The following is a 22,273-nucleotide window of genomic DNA, read 5'->3' as shown; positions in this document are numbered from 1 at the left end:
TCGGCTTTGTTTCAATGTCTTGACGGAGGTGTCCACAATTTCAACCGGTTCCTCCACAAAATGAAGCTTGTCATCAATAGTAAGTTCCTCAAGAGGGATGATGATATCGGATTCGGCAAGACACTTTTTCAAGTTAGATACATGGAAGGTAGGATGAACGGAACTCAGTTGGGGCGGAAGGTCTAAACGATAAGCAACGGTTCCAATACGCTCCAAGATTTCGAAAGGACCAATATACCGCGGATTTAGCTTCCCGCGTTTACCAAAACGGATTACACCCTTCCAAGGTGCGACTTTTAACATTACTCGGTCACCGACTTGAAATTCAAGATCGTTGCGTCGTTTGTCGGTATAGCTCTTTTGACGACTTCGGGCCGTCCTAAGCCTATCTCGGATTTGAACGATTTTCTCGGTGGTTTCGTGAATGAGTTCGGGTCCGGTGATTTGCACGTCGCCTACCTCGGCCCAACAAAGAGGTGAACGACATTTGCGGCCATATAGCGCTTCAAAAGGTGCGGCTTTAATACTCGCGTGATAACTATTGTTGTAAGAGAACTCGGCGAGAGGTAAGTGCTTGTCCCAAGCTTTTCCGAAATCAACCACGCAAGCTCGTAACATGTCCTCTAAGGTTTGAATTGTACGTTCGCTCTGTCCATCAGTTTGAGGATGATATGCGGTGCTCATGTCTAAACGCGTTCCCAACGCTTCTTGCAATGTACGCCAAAATCTAGAAACAAAACGGCCATCTCGGTCGGAGATAATCGATAAAGGTACACCGTGTCGGGCTACGATCTCCTTAATGTAAAGTTGTGCAAGTTTCTCCATTTTGTCCGTTTCTTTCATGGCCAGGAAGTGTGCGGATTTGGTGAGACGATCAACAATAACCCAAATGGTATCATAACCGCCCGTCGTTTTTGGTAATTTGGTGATAAAATCCATCGTTATCCTTTCCCACTTCCATTGCGGGATCTCGGGTTGTCGAAGTAGTCCGGACGGTCTTTGGTGTTCGGCTTTGACTTTGGAACATGTCAAACACTTGGAAACATAAGTAGCTACGTCCCTTTTGATGTTCGGCCACCAATATAGTTGTTTAAGGTCGTGGTACATCTTATTGGCACCGGGGTGAATCGAGTATCGTGACTTATGGGCTTCATCTAAAATAAGGCTTCGTAGATCCCCATAACTAGGCACCCAAATTCTTCCGGCGAAATATCGGAGTCCGGTTTCTTTAACTTCGAATCGAGAGGTGAGGACGTTCAAGTGTTCGAGAGAGATGTTTTCATCCTTGAGAGCCTCATCTTGGGCTACCCGAATTTGGCTATTAAGGTTGGTGTGAATGGTGATGTTTAAAGCTCGGACACGGAGAGGCACCGCTCTTTCTTTTCGACTTAAGGCATCGGCTACTACATTTGCCTTCCCGGGATGGTAACGAAGCTCGCAATCGTAATCGTTTAAGGTTTCAATCCACCTTCGTTGTCTCATGTTTAGTTGTTTTTGATCGAAAATGTGTTGAAGGCTTTTGTGATCGGTGAAGATAGTACTCTTGGTTCCATAAAGATAGTGTCTCCACATTTTAAGTGCAAAGATAACGGCTCCGAGTTCGAGATCATGTGTCGTATAGTTTCGTTCATGAATTTTGAGTTGTCGAGAAGCATAAGCAATGACTTTCGTTCGTTGCATCAATACACACCCAAAACCATGTTTTGAGGCATCGCAATATACAACAAAGTCATCATTGCCTTCGGGGAGTGACAAGATAGGAGTGGTGGTTAGCTTCGTTTTCAAGATTTGGAATGCGGATTCATGTTCGGTCGCCCAAATGAATTTCTTTCCCTTGTGAGTCAATGCGGTTAGAGGACGTGCAACCAAAGAGAAATTTTCGATGAATCTACGATAGTACCCGGCGAGACCCAAAAATTGACGAATGTGAGTAGGAGTAGTAGGAGTCTCCCATTTGCTAATGGCTTCGATTTTCGTTGGATCGACTTTAATACCTTGGTCACTTACAACATGACCAAGAAATTGAACTTCCTTTAACCAAAATTCATACTTGGAGAATTTGGCATAGAGTTGTTCTTGTCTTAAAAGTTCAAGCACAAGTCGGAGATGTTGTTCGTGCTCTTCTTCATTTTTAGAATAGATCAATATGTCATCGATGAACACAATAACAAATTTATCGAGATACGGTTTGCACACGCGGTTCATAAGATCCATGAACACCGCCGGTGCGTTAGTGAGACCAAATGGCATGACAAGGAATTCATAACTACCGTAACGAGTCCGGAAGGCGGTTTTGGAGACATCTTCCCCCTTAACCCTTAATTAATGATAACCCGAGCGGAGATCGATTTTCGAATATACACAAGACCCTTGTAGTTGATCAAAGAGGTCATCGATGCGAGGAAGAGGATATCGGTTCTTAACCGTCAATTTATTTAGTTCACGATAATCAATGCACATTCGTAGGGATCCGTCTTTCTTTTTAACAAACAAAATCGGAGCGCCCCAAGGTGAATGGCTAGGTTGGATAAAACCACGATCAAGTAGTTCTTGGATTTGACTTTGCAATTCTTGCATTTCAGATGGAGCAAGTCTATACGGTGCACGTGCTACGGGTGCGGCTCCCGGAATAAGATCGATTTGGAATTCAACCGGTCGATGAGGTGGAAGACCCGGCAATTCGTCGGGAAATACATCGGAAAAGTCACTAACAATTGGCACATCATCGATGTGCTTCTCATCGGACTCGACTTTCTTAACGTGGTCAAGGATCGCAAAACAACCCTTACGGAGTAGTTTTCTAACTTTAAGGCACGAAACGAGGTTGAGTCTGGTGCAACTCTTATCGCCATAAACAATCAAAGGTTCACCATTCTCGATAGGAATTCGGATTGCGTTAAGATCACAAAGAATGTGAGATTTCGTTTTGACTAACCAATTCATACCGATTATTACATCAAAGCTTCCTAGTTCCATGGGTATCAAGTCAATTTCAAATTCCCTACCCAAAATGTTTAACGTACACCCCCGGTAATATGTGTCGGCACTTAATAGTTTTCCGTTAGCCACTTCAATGGTATAAGTGGTATCTAATGGAAGAGGTGGAGTGCTAAAATAATGAGTCAAAGTCTTGGATACAAAGCATTTATCGGCACCCGAATCGAATAAGCAAGAGACATAAGAATTGTTGAGAAGGAACGTACCCGTGACTAGTTCAGTGTCATCCCGGGCTTCCTCGGTGTTGATGTTGAAAGCTCGGCCGCGCGTATTGGGGTTATCTTTTCTCTTCGGGCATGCATTTCTATAATGGCCCGTTTGGCCACATTCGTAACAAGTGCCCGTCTTTGGTGCATTGGGCCACTTTCGAACAACGGGAGTGGCACTTTTACAATCGTTGGCCTTATGACCAACTCCTTGGCACCGGTGGCAAATTAACTTGCCACATTCACCAAAGTGATGTTTGTTGCATTTGTTGCAAAGAGGTAGGTTCCCGGCATAACCCCTCTTGCCGTCGGAAGTGAAAGATTTCTTGGCAAAGTTGTTGTTGCTTGATTGGGAGGGTTCCCACTTTCTTTTGTTGCTGCCCGATTTATCCTCGGCCTTAGGTGCCGGAACTACGATTTCGTCAACCGTTTCAATTAGTTGGCGAGCCATGTTCATAGCGGCTTGATGAGTAGTGGGTTTGGATGACATCACCCCTTGTTTGATGCTTTTTGGAAGACCGAGCATGTAGAGCTCAATCCTTTGAGATTCGGGGTTAACAAGATTAGGACACATCAAGGATAGTTCGGCGAAGCGTTGATTATAAGCTTTAAGATCGTTTCCGACCGCTTTCAAAGCTCTTAGTTCTTCCTCAAGCTTTCGGGTTTCTTCGCGCGGAAAATATTCAACAATCATCTTTTCCTTTAGATCGGCCCAAGAGAGGGCATGAGCTTCATCGGTACCTACCGATTGAACATAGGTGTTCCACCATGTTAGAGCAATTCTGGAGAAAGTGTGAGTGGAGTATTTGACCTTGTCTTGGTCCCGACAACCGCTTATGCTAAAGACGGCTTCCGTTTGCTCAAACCATCGGGTGAGCACAACCGGTCCTCCGGTTCCATCAAAAGTGTGAGGTTTGCACCCCATGAAAGCTTTATAGGAGCATCCCTCGTTTGAGTTTCCGGCTCCATTGTTGTTGTTGTTGTTGTTGTGGTTGTTATTATTATTGTTGTTGGATGAGTGACCGGCCATGGCCGTATCTACGGCGGTAGCTATCATCCGTTCGAGAGCTTGTTCGGGAGTTTCATTGCGGCGTACACGACGAGGAGCCATTGTTCCTTCAAGACACAAGAATATCATTGATTAGTATTCTCAATAATACTAACCGTGATATAGAATAAAGATAAAGAGAAGTTTTTCCTCGACTCGCCTTAAATTCTTTATGTCATAATGTCGGAACGTTCATATGAGTCACCGTAATATAATCCCGGAAATTATATTACCCTGATTCATATGTGCATTCGACATCATTTCATATAGTCAAGGTGGCGTGTCAATCAAATTAAACAACGCGAGATTAAGATGAACTAAGAGTAGATATGAGTAGAAGCGTTCGAGTATAAATGCACAAGTAGTCAAGTAATTCCTACTTCAAGTCTATATGCCGGTTGTAGTCTAGACTCACTAATGTACCCTATGACTCGGGGTTGACACCAATGAACTCTAAATCCCTACAACCAACGCTCTGATACCATCTGTAGCGACCCGACCAAATCGTCATTGACGGCGCCGTCTACTTAGGTCCCGTTACGTGGTCATAAGTCTTTAAAACAACGTTTGACTAAAAGATATGTCGCATTCATTTCAAATGTAAAGGTTGTTCAAGTTTTACAAGAATAGTTCCACCACAAGTTGCGATACCAAGTTTTAAGTACAAATGAAACTTATGCGACACAATTTAAAAGTATCCAAAAGACGCTCCATGTATGCATGTATACTCGACATCCAATGCAAGTATCAAAATAATGAGCGGAAGCATGTATCATGTATCGTTCAAGGACCTGAGAAAAACATAGAAATCTGTCAACGAAAACGTTGGTGAAATCATAGGTTTAAGTAAGTAAGTACAAGTGAACCACAAGATTTGCATCAATGAAATAATAGTAATACATTCCAAAAGTTTGTTTCACGAGCACCCAATTATCAATGCTTAACATTTCCTTCCATTGAACCCCATCACTTAGTGCTAGAACATACACTGTTTCTCGAAAATATATTTCATTCGTAAACGGTAGCGAACCATTTGAATGAGGGTTTGTCAAACCCATATGGATCCATACAACATAAGTTCTCGCTTACACCCGGCAAGTGTAACTAATGATAATCGAATTGAGGATTTTGTTCTAAACTCGTATGTAGAATGTTTGTTTTCCTGTACTTGTGTTCACTTAGTAAAGAAATGTTTATGTTTTCTCATCCCAAATGTAAGTTCAAAAAGAGTAAAAGTGGGACTATGATCTCACCTTGAGTGCAAGAGTTAATAAAGTACTTCAACAAGTATACGCGTGCAAAGACAAAGCTAGTCTTGACCTAAACATATAGGTTGTATCAATAACGGTAAACACGATAGGTCAAAGATGTTCAATTAGTCCTATGGCTCGTTAAGACTCGATCATAATAGCATGTGAATCAAATTGTCATGTTTCATGCAAGGTACAAGTATAAAAACATGTTAGAACGATTGCACAAATATTTGGTTAAGTTTGATTAAAAGTCAAACTTTGGTCGGTCAAAGTCAACGAAAGTCAACACGTTCGGGTCGGGTTCCGAACTATTTTTCTGAGGTTTTTAATCATATATGAACATGTTAGAACAAGTTTCATGTGAATCGGAGGTCCGTAGTATGCCAAACATTTTCCATAAAATGGACACCGGAGACAGAAGCTGGGCACGGCTTATGCCGCGCCGCGGCACCCTTCTGTCGCGCCGCGACAATAGGCGGGTGCTGGTGCCTGGTCTGTTTCACTTGTCCAACTTGATCCAAACTTCAAATAAGCATAAAACGCAAACCACAAACACTTAGGACTCGCACCTTATATCGTTGGAAAGCTCTTTTGACATAGAATGCAACTAAACACAATTTAACAATCAATAACCTCATTTGTAACAACCGAGTTTTCCAACCAAGTGATCATTCAATGCCCACATTAATGCTTCAAACTCACCAATGCACATTTAATGATTTGGGCATTCAATGCATACATGTGACATGCCATTTTGTAGGTAATGGAGCATACAATACAACTAACAACTTACTAACAACATTTCATGGCAATCAACGCATCAAATAATCACTTCAAGTTCTTCAAACCCTAACTCAATTCCACCAAAAATCAATAATCAAGCTCATGAAGTTTTCTAAGGCAACCTACACATCAAATTGAAGCTAGTGATGCTAGTAACACAATTAAAACATCAACTTTCAACATCTAACAACATATGATCATCCAAAATTCAAGAACAACACACCAAAATTCAAGTTCATGCTAGTTACACTAAAACAACGAGATCGAGCATATAAATCATATATTCATGTTAGACTTGAGCCATAGACACTAATTAACACTTTTATAAGTTAAAAACATCAAGAACACAAAATCTAGTGATTTTAGAAAGTTACCCAAATGAGATGAAGTTGGTACCAAAATGAAGAGGATGAAGAGAGGATCACGAATATGTAATTTATTTGGTTGCTAGCTCCCTAATCCGGATTTAGATGATGAATGAATGAGAAAGGAAATTGGGTGTGTTCTTGCTAGAGAGAAAGAGAGAGAGAGAGGGAGATGGTAATGAATGGGTGAAAGGGGGTTGACCCTTTGACCTAGTCAAGGGTTTGACCCCTTGTCAAGTTTAGTCCCTCAACTTTCGTTCGGGTGCGGGAATTACCTAAACGAGATAATTTAAAACGCGTATCAACGGGAGATGTTATAAACATATAACGGACTTTATATTAGTATAACGGAAAAGTAAATGGAAAAAGGCGGGATGTTACATGATATTTTTGTCTCTATGCATGGGACGTATGATTATGATAAATGGAAATATGAAATCTTGTGGTCTATTAAAATGATGGAAATGATTATTTATGTTAAACTAATGAACTCACCAACCTTTTGGTTGACACTTTAAAGCATGTTTATTCTCAGGTATGAAAGAAATCTTCCGCTGTGCATTTGCTTATCTTAGAGATATTACTTGGAGTCATTCATGACATATTTCAAAAGACCTTGCATTCGAGTCGTCGAGTTCATCAAGATTATTATTTAGTCAATTATAGTTAGATATATTATAAAATATTATGCATGCCGTCAACTTTCGATGTAATGAAAGATTGTCTTTTCAAAAACGAATGCAATGTTTGTAAAATGTATCATATAGAGGTCAAGTACCTCGCGATGTAATCAACTGTTGTGAATCGTTTATAATCTATATGGACTTTGTCCGGATGGATTAGGACGGGTCCTTTCACATACATCTAAAAGCTATATATTGTACGAGTACGAATACGGGTGCATACGAGTAGAATTGTTGATGAAACTGAAAGAGGATGTAATTGTAAGCATTTTTGTTAAGTAGAAGTATTTTGATAAGTCTCTTAAAGTCTTTCAAAAGTGTATAAATATATATTAAAACACTACATGTATATACATTTTAACTGAGTCGTTAAGTCATGGTTAGTCGTTACATGTAAATGTTGTTTTGAAGCCTTTAGGTTAACGATCCTGTTAAGTATTGTTAACCCATTATTTATTATATCAAATGAGATGTTAAATTATTACATTATCATGATATTATAATATATTAATATATCTTAATATGATATATATACAATTAAATGTCGTTACAACGATAATCGTTACATATATGTCACGTTTCGAAATCATTAAGTTAGTAGTCTTGTTTTTACATATGTAGTTCATTGTTAATATACTTAATGATATGTTTACTTATCATAATACCATGTTAACTATATATATATCCATATATATGACATCATATAGTTTTTACAAGTTTTAACGTTCGTGAATCACCGGTCAACTTGGGTGGTCAATTGTCTATATAAAACCTATTTCAATTAATCAAGTCTTAACAAGTTTGATTGCTTAACACGTTGGAAACATTTAGTCATGTAAATATCAATCTCAATTAATATATATAAACATGGAAAAGTTCGGGTCACTACAACGGAAGAGCTAGTTGGCGTGGTGTTTGGTACTTCGAGGTTTATATATTTATTACAGACTGAAAGTTCTGTTTATTTTGGGGATATTTATGATGCGCATTAAATGTTAAGGTCGGTTACCAAGCAAAGAAAGAAAAGTGAATGTTATATATCGAGAGAATGATTTTTATACACAGGTTATGCGTATGATATTTTGTACACGAGATATGTGTACGGTTATTAAGCATTTTGAAAAATGATTTCGTACACAAGATAGGTGTACTGTATTTAAAGGAAATCGCATGTACATTACATGTGGGTGTAGGATTCGGGCCCATTTGTACCATGCACATTTAAATCTTGTGGTCTATCAAAATTACAGAATTTTATCGTTTTATGATAAACTTATGAACTCACCAACCTTTTGGTTGACACTTTAAAGCATATTTATTCACATGTATTAAAGAAATCTTCCGCTGTGCATTTGCTCATTTTAGAGATATTACTTGGAGTCATTCATGACATATTTCAAAAGACGTTGCATTCGAGTCGTTGAGTTCAATAAAGATTATTATCAAAGTAAATGACAGATTAGGTCATTTATAGTTTGGGTATTATGGAATGGTATGCATGCCTGTCAACTTTCGATGTAAGGAAAGGTTGTCTTTTAAAAACGAATGCAATGTTTGTAAAATGTATCATTTAGAAGTCATATACCTCGCGATGAAATCAATTATTATGTAACGTTTATAATCGATATGAACGGGGCATTTCAGTATATAATGTCCTAAGTCTGTTAAAGTAGGCATTTTCAAGACTTTAATGATAGTGATTTATATTAGGTGCGCAAAATAAAAAAATCAATTATAAGTTGTTATTAGATGTGTGTATATTTATGGCACCCGTGAGACACAAATCTCTTATATAAAAGATTTCCCACAATAAGTTTTTCTTTACCCGTCAGAATCTGTGTACCCATTAACGGGTTTAATTTTCCACCCATACTTATAACCCTCCGATACTAACGACATGCGAAATATAAAATTTATAATCTAACCAATAAAAATAAACACATCAACAAAAAGAGAGAAAATATGCAAAAGAATGAAAATTGCAAGTAAAATATACTAATCTGTAGATAAATACAAGTATGTGGGGACGTTATCCAAAACTTGTTTATTGGCGCTCATGAGGGAAAAGACGGCGGTACGTCGGCAAACGGGATAGGAAATATGTCTGTGGAGGCTTTTGCGACTTTTGATGTTATGATTACACGTTTGAAGAAACCGTCAATGTGTTATCTTACAAGATAGAGAATTGATCCGGGAAGAGCACTTTGAAAGAGACGCTTAAAGGTAAGTTGAAGAGAGCGGGACCTAGAGGTTGAGATCTCTGGTTTGTCTCATGTTCCTTTATTTTCCTTTTTCTATTTAGGTTGCTTAGTTTGGATCTTAGATCTTAGGTTGAGATCTCTGGTTAGTTTAGTTTATTTTAAGTTTTTTACGGGTAGTTAGAGGAGACACGTTTGCAGATAGTCTATTTATGTTAGATGGTTGTTTCCTAGACGCGAGCTTCCGTTTCCCCCGTTATTTTGTATTCTTCTTGACAGCGTTTTCTTTTAGAAAACGACATCGTTTCTATATGAGTTTAGTTATTTTCGATAATTTTTTTGCAAAATTTAGTGGTATTATCACTCCGCAAGTCTTTGGATATAGTCATTTCACCCCTTAAATATCACGTAAAAATCAGAAGTGTGCATCATATTATTTCTTTTAGCCAATCGGACATGTTATCTCTCATTTCGAATTCGCATGAATAAAATTGATGACAGCTAAAATATAAATTAATAGTAATTATCTTATTTTTTTTTTTCTTAAATAACAAATATTATTAAAACAGAAAGTCTTCGTCAAAAAATGAAGGACCCTAACTGATACAAACAAAATAAAATCAAAAAGGCTAGAAACAAGTAAACGTCACAAAACGGCGCTAACTCCAACCGAACTTAACCAATACCGAAATCACAAAACAAAGCGAACAAAACCAATAGCGATTAGACAAGATAAGGACAAGCATACCAATGCCAAAACACACGATCTAAGCCTGAACTAAACAAATTAAGAAAAACAAACAAGCACACCTAAAACGTAGGACAAATAACCAACTTCGCAGGGGTCTTTCCCATTCCTTTAATCCGGATGATTTGTAATCCCGTCCGCCTTGTCGATATGCAAACCATACCTTTTCGATATATGAAATTGAACGAAGTCACGTTAGATGAATTACTTCCATATAGAGTGGCTTGCACACATAGAGGAATCAAACATTTCTCATTGTGGAAGGACCCGCGATTAGTTGTCAAGCAACCCGGGTTCAATTTCTGGGAGCGAAAGGTTTTCTCTTAATATCCTGCGATTAGTTGCCAAGCAACCCAGGTCCCGCAATTAGTTGCCAAGCAACTCGGGTGAGAGTTTCCTTCTAGCGTGTGTGGGTGCAAACGATAAGGGTCGTTGAAATAAATGATCCGCTGATGCAAATTCACAGTAAAAAAAATTGTCCGAAGCACCAATCTCATCTTCATCCCATAAAACGAGTCTCTCACAATCCACCTTCTTATTCTTCTGTTTGTTCTTTTCAACCCGACCCAATTTACTAGGCTACTATTATCTTTCATAGGGATAGACTTGATCCATCTACTTGTACTTTGCATTGAAGAAAAATATATATTACTCTTTCTTTCACATATTAATAGTTCTCACACAAAAAAATACATAGTTCAAAATTTTATTATTGCACTCCATTTTTTTCTTTACTTTATAGTTTTAGCGCTTATTTTTTACTTATCTTTTTTTTTATACAAAAGTTAAGAGTATGTAATAACTTTATTTCATTGTTATATATCTATATCGATATCTATAAAAGTAGACTATTAATTTAAAATAATGTAAAGTGAAATAATGATTATCAATATAGGACTATGGAGTATCAAGGTATTTGCCTTGTCCTGAAATCATGAACTGGCCTGAGATATAGACCAAATCCAATGATCATGAACATTTCCAAGGCTATAATTGTTCTATTCTAAATGAGGTGAACGAATCAATTCTTAATTAGACCAATCTCAACAGCAAGTTATCAACCATGTCATCGTCACCTCCATCCGAGGGGCACCGATGGCAATCTACCCGTCCTCGGCCGGCCTCGGCCGCCCTCGACCGCCCTCAGCCTCGTCGCCCTGAAAGTTTTCATAAGTTTTCATATCCAAGCATATTCGAGGACGGCATGTATATGTTTTTTTTTTTGCATTTCAACGGGTATATAGCTTGTTTTGGGTTGTTTAAATTTTTTTAGTTTATGTTGTTTTGTTAAAAAATGGAGGATGTTTAAAAATGGAGGATGTTTTGATGGAGAAGAAGATGAAGAGTGTTTATTTACTCTATACTTATTACCAATATAACTAATAGACAAAATTTGTTTTATTTGTTATGAATAGTACTATTCAATTTTTCATTTTTTTCAAACCTAACTCCCTAACTTTCATTAAAATACAAATCGAACCCCCTCACTTTATACCTATATTCTAACCCCCTAACTTCCATTAAAATACAAATCGAACCCCCCACTTTATACCTACATTCTAAATTATTATTTATTCCATCACTAACATCAAAAATACTGAATAATAACACCCACCACGCTTTACCGACTTGTACACTGCGCTCAAACAGTAGGACCCACATAGGCCACTACTGTGCTACTTTTTTTTTTGTCTCCAACAATAAAAGAAACAACTTTCTTAAAAGGAACAACCCTTCAATGCTACCAAAAGATGTCGAAAAACATTCTTTTTTACAAAATAGATCAACTAACTTTAACGCTAAAAGAAGCAACTTTCACAAAAAGAACAACCCTTCAATGTTAGATGTCGAAAAAAATTCTTTTTTACATAATAGATCCACAAAAGGAAAGACTTTTTTTTTAACTCGCATTCAAAACGAAGCCCCCGGCGCGAAGCGAGGGCTCCACAACTAGTTTATCACTAAAACCACAAATTAAATTGTGGTTTAAATTGTGGTGTAGAAGGTATACATGTATTCTATTTAATTTTTAAATTAGAAATATTAAATATAATAATAATAATAATAATAATAATAATAATAATAATAATAATAATAATAATAATAATAATAATAATAATAATAATAATAATAATAATAATAATAATAATAATAATAATAATAAAATTTGAAGATGTATATCATGGTTGGCAATTATGTGTTATGGGAAGAAGTGGTGAGTAAAGAGGTGAGAGAGAAAGCTGATGTGGCGCTGAGAAAGTGTTGATGAAGATGTCATGGTTGGGATTGGTCTTAAGAATGCTCAGACTTTGCCTATTTCACGATCAGTTTCAATAACTGTTAATGAATCGCTCTGATAAGAAACTACTTTAATTAGTAACTCTTAAGCATATCATTCTTAATAACTAGAAAAAAAATTCGACCGCGCGTTGCTGCGGTTGTATTCAACGCGCGGTCGAATTTGGATATATGTTGTTTGGTACCTAATATATCTAATAGGTTGAGTTGTTTGTTGTACGTGTATGTATATGTATGAAATATAGCCCGAAATATTTAGTGTTTTTTTAACGATGTCAGTTTCGCGCGTAGTTAGTCCCATTGTGTTCGTTACATTTTTTCGAGTTGAACGATGATTTCGAAAAAATTTAACTCGCACCGAGCGATATAAAATATAGCTCGATATATTTAGTGTTTTTTAACGATGTCCGTTTCGTGCGTAGTTAGTCCCGTTGTGTTCATCAGTTTTTTTCGAGTTGAACGGTGGTCTCGGAAAAATTTAACTCGCACCGAGCGAGAAGATAGGGCCCGTTAAAAATTCCGGTGAGATTAGTTTCTTTTATTTTAATAAAATTATATATATATATATTTACGTTTTCTACCCCTAAAAAGTGTAAAGTCGAGGGGGCGTTGTGTAAATTAAGCCGAAGTTGAGGGACCGGTTGTAATGTAAACGTAAAATCAAAACGACAATCCGATATAACTGAAACGACGGAATCATCCACGCCTTTTAGTATGTGAAGGTATAATATAATATAATATAATATAATATAATATAATAATATAATATAATAATTTTCAGTTAACATGTTCTAGATAAGGTTATGATTGATAATTTATCGACATATCTTAGATCAAAAAGTTGTTGGTTGCCAATTATTATGCAATGTAGTGAGTAAATAAATTATGAATAAAATGAGACAGAGAAGATAGTGATAGAGACGTCACGTGAGATGGGGGATACAAATATGAATGATTTCAGTATTTCACATGGATGCCCTTCGACTCAAGCTACATATCCTGATATCCACATGTTTTCTTCGTTGGTCCGTCACGTCACACTTAACGACTGGAGTATTAAGTAAATTCGTCACCATTATTATTCATACGTGAAAAATTGTAACTTTTCTCGATCAATAATCTTCCAAAAAAGACTATGGACAATTAGATAGAGCATAATTTTTATCTTTTAATAAATAATGAACAAACTTCTCACCACAATTGAATTCTTAAAATTATCTGACACTTGACAATTAAGTATATTCCGTAAACCCAAAACTTCAAACTGTTCGTATTAAAAACTCATTCTAAACCTAAAATTTAATCCTAAATCTTAATTTCTAAACCCTAATTACTAAACAATAAACACCGTTTTTCACTAATCTAAGTCATTTTTCTCTTTTTTTCGTTAACATACATCTGGTGCATGAACAGCAGCTAACATGCATCAGATGTATGTTAACGAGTTTTTTTTTTCAAAAAAAAAAAATTATTATTTCCTGAATCAACACAATGAAAATAAATACAAGTAAATTTTTTTTTAATCGGATCTATAGAACTAAAGATATAAAAATTACAAAATCACTTATCCCCTTATCCCAAAAATGTTGCTTAGCGCTGGATCTTTCCCATATATATATATATATATATATATATATATATATATATATATATATATATATATATATATATATATATATATATATATATATATATATATATAATCAAGAGGGAAACACTTTGGGGGGTGGGGGGGGGGGGGGAAAGTATTTTTCAGGCATTAAAATCACATTGAAATATGAATATTTAAACAAGACACTTCGTGATAAATGTTATTATTTTGGCAGGGTAACTCTCGAAGAAACAAATGATAACATTCATTGCAATGAATGTTTTACTTCAGAGTTTTTTTGTAGGGTTTAAAAACTAGGGTTTAAATATTAGGGTTTAGAAATTAGGGGTTAAAACTTATGGTTAGAAATTAGGGTTTAGGGTTTAGAAATTAAGGTTTAGATTGAATTATTAACACAGACGGTTTAGAGTTTAGGGTTTAGGGACTAAACCGACTATTATGCTTGAAGCAGTGACTTATATGACTTGTAAATTTGACATTTTTTTTTGGGATGACGAATTTTAACAATGATATAAATGTTTTGAATCAATCCTCATATTTGATAACCTCAAGAAAGGAACAGATCCTCTCGCACCATTTGAGGTAGATGGTCATAGCAATACCAAAGGTTATTACTTTGTCGATGATATATATCGTGACTGTGCGACTCTTGTCACATGAGTGTCATGTATCACATATGAGCCAAGGGTTAAGTTCACCAAATTTCACGCTAGTTACTGAAAATATGTAGAGAGAGCATTTGAGGTTCTTTAAGATCGGTTTTATATTTTAAGGACAGCTTCACGCACTATGTCAGTAAACACGATGCAAAGAGTAATGGATTGTTATGTCATATGACATAATATGATTCAAAAAGATAATGAATTTGCACTTTATCAGTGGGAGGAAACATATGATTATCGAGGAAGTAGAGAATCGTCCTCAACGTATATGATGAAATAGAGGAAGAGATCAAGATACGGCAACTGGAGAAATAAGGGATATAGGGGGTTCACAAACAACTATAAGATGATCTAGTCGGGCATATTTGGAACATTTCATCGACCTTTCACACCTTGCATTAGATTTTTTTATGTAATCTCGAGTTTCAAGATGTTTAATTTATTTTATATTTTTAATTCCATGTAATGTTGAATTTTAATAAATTATTATTTTATGTCTTTTTTTTATACTTCGTATTTAATATATCTATTATTATTTATTTAATGTATTTATTATATTATATTATATTTATATTTATTTTGTTTTATTTAGAAAGAAAAAAAAAAGTAAAATAAAAAATCTATGGGCTTTATAGAAATTTAACATTGTTATAATTCAGTAGGCTTATAACTACCTTTAGTGGTTTGATTCTTGATTAAGAATGCTAATAATGAAGTGTAAGAACAAAGATGATAATGGAGAGAAAGAAAGAAACACTTTGTAAGTGTGAGAAAATGGTGCAAGTTTAATGCTTGCATTCATGGCTATTTATAGCAAAAATATCACAAGTTTAGGTAATACAATAATATTACTTTTGTGTATCAATAATTGACTATCCATATATATATATATATATATATATATATTTATATATTATAACACTCCCCCTTGGATAGCAATTTTGTTTGTTGAAGATCAACTGTAAGTTACTGCCTCGTTAAAAACCTTGCTAAAGAAAACCCAGTGGGAAAAAAACTTTAGCTAAGGGAAAAAGAGTGCAGCATGGAGTTGACTCCCCCTCAAGTAGACATCGCTTCAGTTGTTACATCTTTTGAACATGTCTCATACCAATGTTATGAACGTGTGTTCTGAAAATAGCAGTTGGAAGTGCTTTCGTGAAAAGATCAGCAGAGTTTTTGCTGGATTGAACATATCTCATTTCAATCTCGTTGTCCTTAATGAGATTTTGAGTGTATGAGAAGAATCTAGGAGGTATGTGTTTGGTTCGATCACTTTTGATATACCCTTCTTTCATCTGTGCTATGCAAGCTGCATTATCTTCATAGATAATTGTTGGACTTTTATCGCGTTCTAGTCCACAAGAATCAGTAATGATTTGTGTCATTGATCTCAACCAAAAACATTCCAGAGTAGCTTCATGTAATGCAATCACTTCGGCATGATTTGATGATGTAGCAACAAGTGTTTGTTTTTGAGAATGCCATGATATTGCAGTACCTCCATTTAGGAATACATATCCAGTTTAAGATTTAGCTTTATGTGGATCAGATAAATAACCTGCATCAGCATAACCAACCAAATCTTGTTTTGATTCGTTAGAATAAAATAATCCTAAATCAGTAGTTCCTCGAAGGTATCGAAATATGTGTTTGATCCCATTCCAGTGCCTTTTAGTAGGAGCAGAGCTGAACCTTGCCAACAAATTAACTGCAAAAGAAATGTCAGGTCTTGTACAATTTGTAAGATACATAAGAGCTCCAATTGCACTAAGATATGGTACTTCTGGTCCAAGAATATCTTCATGATCTTCACATGGACGAAATGGATCAGTTTCAACATTGAGTGATCTAACAACCATAGGAGTACTTAATGGTTTTGCCTTGTCCATATTGAAACGTTTCTAAATCTTTTTAGTATATGTTGTTTGATGTACAAGTAAACCATTAGGCATCTGCTCAATTTGTAAACCAAGACAATACTTGGTTTTTCCGAGATCTTTCATTTCAAATTCTTTCTTTAGAAGTTGAATGGCTTCATGGATCTCTTTATTTGTACCTATGATGTTAAGATCATCAACATAAACAGCTATGATCACATATCTGGATGTTGTTTTCTTAATGAAAACACAAGGACAAGTAAGGTTATTTGTATACCCTTTGCTTATCAAGTAATCACTTAATCGGTTATACCACATACGTCCCGATTGTTTTAACCCATATAAAGATCTTTGTAATTTAATCGAATACATTTCTTTGGGTTTTGCATTTGATGCTTCTGGTACCTTAAATCCTTCAGGTATCTTCATATATATATCACTATCAAGTGATCCATATAGATAAGCAGTCACAACATCCATGAGATGCATTTCTAAATTTTTAGAAACTGCCAGACTGATTAAGTATCTAAAAGTAATTGCATCCATAACAGGGGAATAAGTTTCTTCATAATCAGTTTCCGGTCTTTGAGAAAAACCTTGAGCTACAAGTCTAGCTTTATACCTTGTAACTTCATTTTTCTCATTTCTTTTTCGGACAAAAATCCATCTGTATCCTACAGGTTCACATCTTTAGGAGTGAGAATGATGGATCCAAAAACTTTTCTTTTATTGAGTGATTCTAATTCAGCTCGTATTGCTTCTTTCCATTGAGCCCAATCATGTCTATTTTGACATTCAACCATAGATGTTGGTTCTGGATCATCATCATTATTCATGATGTCATATGCAACATTAAATGAAAATTTTTCATCAAGATTTTTCATTTCATTTCTGTTCCATAATATTTTTGAATGTGCATAATTGATTGCAATTTCTGTATTGACATCATCAATCTCCTCTGCAGTAGGAGTACTGATTTGTAGTTCTTCTTGAACACTTTCTTTTACCTTATTATCAGCTGATTTTATTTTTCGAGGATTTTTATCTTTGGAACCAACTGGTCTCCCACGTTTCAGACGTGGCATAGATTCTTGAGTGACTACATTATCAGTTTTCCGATTTGGAATCTCAACTCGAGCTGGAGTATTAACTGCTGGTATATATGATTTAGTCACCCTTTTTGTATCTGTGAATGCATCAGGCAATTGATTTGTAAGTTCTTGTATATGCATTATCTTTTGAACTTCTGTCTCGCATTCTTTTGTGCGAGGATCAAGATACTTTAATTGAGGTTCACACCATGAAACATCATTTTCTTTATTTTTTATTTCTCCCCCTAATCTAGGAAACAATGTTTCATTAAAATGATAATCAGCAAAACGTGCTGTAAAAACATCACCTGTCATAGGTTCAATATACCTTATGATTGAAGATGTTTCATATCCAACATATATTCCCAACCTCCTTTGAGGACCCATTTTTGTACGTTGTGGTGGCGCAATTGGAACATATACTGCACAACCAAATGTTCTAAGGTGGGAAATATTTGGCTCTTGACCAAAAGCAAGTTGTAGGGGGGAATATTTATGGCTTGCACTTGGTCTGATGCGAATCAATGCAGCAGCATATAAAATTGCATGACCCCATATAGATACAGGGAGTTTTGTTCTCATTATCAATGGTCTAGCGATTAACTGTAAATGTTTAATCAGTGACTCGGCTAAACCATTTTGTGTATGCACATGAGCAACAGAATATTCAACAACAATTCCTATAGACATGCAATAGTCATTAAATGATTGAGATGTAAACTCACCAGCATTATCAAGTCTCACCTTTTTAATGATGTAATCAGGAAAATGTGCTCTCAATTTAATAATTTCGGCAAGAAATTTTGCAAATGCCACATTACGGCTTGATAACAGACAAACATGAGACCATCTGCTAGATGCGTCTATTAGGACCATGAAATATCTAAATGGTCCACGTGGTGGATGAATTGGTCCACAAATATCACCTTGAATTCTTTCAAGAAACATTGGTGATTCTTTCTCAACCTTAAGTGGTGAGGGTCTAGTTATCAATTTTCCAAGAGAGCAAGATATACATGGAACCATTGTATCATGAAGGATTTTTCTATCCTTCAGTGGATGTCCATGTGTACATTCAATAATTCTTTTCATCATTGTTGATCCTGGATGACCCAATCTGTTATGCCATAAATTAAATACACCAGGATCAATATACTTTTCTTTAATCACCATATGTGCTTCTGGTACATTTATATGTGTATAATGTAATCCAGAATTAAGTCTTGGCAGTTTTTCAATCACGTGATTCTTGTTAGTGATACTTAAATATTTCTCATTTTCTGCCGTTACTGACTGATAATCATATCCATTAAGGTATATGTCAGAAAAACTCAATAAATTTCTGCTTGACTTAGGAGAGAATAAGGCATTATTAATTAAAAATGTTGTACCGTTTGGTAATATGAATTTTGCCTTTCCTATCCCTTCTATCAAGTTAGCAGCACCTGATATTGTATGTATAGTTCCTTCCGTTGGTTTCAAATCAATGAAATATTTTTCAGATTTAAGTATAGTGTGTGTAGTACCACTATCTGCTATACAGAGATCTCCACTACTTGATTGATGTTGTGTTCCAGCAGAATTCGTATTAAACTTCATATATAAGAAACAAACAGTAAGTATATAAATGTTACACAAAATATTTATTACACACAAATAGATAAAACTGAAACATTTGACATACATAGAATTGAAACATCAAACATAGAACTGGAACATTTGATAAAACATATAGAACTGAGACATTTGAGAAAACATGATGACAAAAGTTAAATCGTTTTATTTATAAAAGAAACATATTAATTTAATTCAAGAAATCTTCATATAAATCAGATGGTTGCTCAGTGACTGTTGGATCAATATTATCCACAAAATTTACTTCCTTTTCTTTACCTTTCAGCGAATCCTGATACATCTTAACAAGATGTTTAGATGTTCGGCAAGTATTAGCCCAGTGGCCCATTCTACCACATCTGTAACAAGATTCTTCAGAATTTTTAGAAGAATTTTCTTCAACATCTTGTTTAGTGGGCTTGTTTTGTGGTTGATATTTATATTTTCGTGGATTATTATTTCTTTGACCACCACGGCCACGACCACGGCCACGTCCACGCCCATTCCCATTACCATAAGGATGGTTTCTACCATAGTTATGGCTTTTGGCATGATGATGGCGATGGTTATTATAACCACGACCTTGTCCGCGTCCTTGTCCCTGTTTATAATTATTTGCAGTATTTGCTTCAGGGATTGCAAGTGTACCAGTACGACGGGATTGCTGATTTTTCATTAATAGCTCATCATTTTGCTCTGCAACCAAGAGATATGAATTAAGTTCAGGATATGTGTTGAACTTTAGCATTCTCAAATTTCTTTGCACTGTGATGTTGGCAGCATTCATTGTGGAGAAAGTTTTCTCCAACATGTCTGCAACACTTATTTCATGTCCACATTATTTAAGTTGTGAGACTGTATTATACAGAGCTGAGCTGTATTCATTTACTTTCTTAAAGTATTGGAACCTTAATGTTTTCCATTGATCCATAGCAGCTGGAAGTAAAATTTCTCTTTGATTATTGAATCTGCTTTTGAGACCTTCCCATAAAACATGGGGATCTTCTACAGTCACATAATTATTTTGTAAGCATTCATCAATATGTTGATGAATAAAGCAACATGCCGTTGCTTGTTCTTTTTCAGAACAAGTGTTGTTTTCATTTATGGTTTCAAGAATGCCCATTGATTTAAGATGCATTTTTACTTTTATAACCCATGGCATGTAGTTGTTTCCCGTTGATTCTAAAGGAGTAAATTTAAGCTTTTCCAGATTCGACATTTTATATTATCAAAAATTAAAACAAACAACATGATAAATTAGAGTCAATTTATATTCATAAGTATATAAACATTAAACATAAATTTAATATAACATAAATGATAAGTAGGCGACATTGTCGACCATATATAAGCAATCATAAATAAATGTTATATAACATAAATGATAATTAGGTGACAGTGTCGACCATATAAATGTTAGATAATAGAAATATAAATGTTAGTAACATAAATGATAATTAGGCGACAGTGTCTACCATATATTATTCAGGTGGTATAACCGACCATATATCATTTAGGTGGCAGAGCCAACCATAATTAGTATTAAGATTATCGTGCTGATAACGTGTTATAATTCAGTAGGCTTATAACTACTTTTAGTGGTTTGATGCTTGATTACGAATGCTAATAATGAAGTGTAAGAACAAAGATGATAATGGAGAGAAAGAAAGAAACACTTTGTAAGTGTGAGAAAATGATGCAAGTTTAATGCTTGCATTCATGGCTATTTATAGCAAAAATATCACAAGTTTAGGTAATACAATAATATTACTTTTGTGTATCAATAATTGACTATTCATTTATATAATATATTTATATATTATAACAAACATCAAAATTTGAGTTAAACAGGGTTAAATTCTGATTTTGACAAGTAACAGACAAAATTTACATTTTTTGGGCGGAAATTTACATGTTTGTTATAATATATAAATCAAAATTTGAGTTAAACAGGGTTAAATTCTGATTTTGACAAGTAACAGACAAAATTTACATTTTTTGGGCGGAAAGTACCAAAACTCCGGCAGGTTAAGTCTAATTAACCCAATCCACCCACCGACCCACCCATCATGACACTCTCTCTCAACGTAGCCGTTATCGGAGCCGGAGTCTCCGGCCTACTCACAGCCCGGGAACTTCTTCGAGAAAACCACCAAGTCACGGTCTTCGAAAAGTCAAACCAAATCGGTGGAACCTGGCTTTACGACCCACGGGTCGAACCCGAAAACATTTTCAACCTCGACCCAAATCGACCAATTGTCCACAGCAGTCTCTACTCCTCTCTCCGAACAAATCTCCCACGTCCACTTATGAGCTTCTCCGATTTCTCATTTGAAGACAAAACATACGGTGATCCCAGATTGTTTCCTGGTCATCAAGAGGTATTAAACTATTTACAAGGTTTTGCTAATGAGTTCGGAGTTAGTAAGGTTATTCGATTTAATGCTGACGTGGTACATGTTGAGTCGAAAGGTAGTGGCTTTATAGTTAAGTGGCGAATGATGGAAGTGGGTTCGATTGAAAACGATTTGTTTGATGTGGTTGTGGTTTGTAATGGTCATAATACCGAACCCCGAGTTGCCAATGATGCTCTGGGTATGTAAATATGGTGCGTTATACTTTAATTTTATTTTATTTTCGGGGAAGATATGTGCTACAGCCTACAATACAAGTTAGCTGTATGTATTTTGCTTACCGTTACATTTAGGACTGCTCATTGAAACATGAGTACTGTTAGCTATGGTTATTTTGATTAACTTTATTATTATTACTATTACTATTTACTATTTATTATTAAACTTATCTTATCTTATTTAATCATTAGTTTAAAAGATA

The 22,273-nt window shown here is 35.5% G+C and overlaps 1 protein-coding gene across 2 annotated transcripts in view; it reads left to right on the top strand.

Annotated features, from left to right (window-relative positions):
* Positions 1-21,466: 21,466 nt before the first annotated feature.
* LOC139856009 (flavin-containing monooxygenase FMO GS-OX5-like) overlaps positions 21,467-22,273 on the top strand; it is a 76,047-nt gene continuing 75,240 nt past the window's right edge. For both annotated transcript variants that reach the window (XM_071845256.1, XM_071845250.1), the window contains exon 1: positions 21,467-22,033. In XM_071845256.1, the coding sequence (XP_071701357.1) occupies positions 21,508-22,033 (526 nt within the window). In that variant the 5' untranslated portion in view covers positions 21,467-21,507. The remainder of the gene's footprint in view (positions 22,034-22,273) is intronic.

The sequence above is a fragment of the Rutidosis leptorrhynchoides genome, chromosome 1 (assembly GCF_046630445.1).
Source record: "Rutidosis leptorrhynchoides isolate AG116_Rl617_1_P2 chromosome 1, CSIRO_AGI_Rlap_v1, whole genome shotgun sequence".
Taxonomy (NCBI): Eukaryota; Viridiplantae; Streptophyta; class Magnoliopsida; order Asterales; family Asteraceae; genus Rutidosis; species Rutidosis leptorrhynchoides.
The sequence above is the reverse complement of the archived record's forward strand: the minus strand, read 5'-3'. Positions and strand labels throughout refer to the sequence as shown.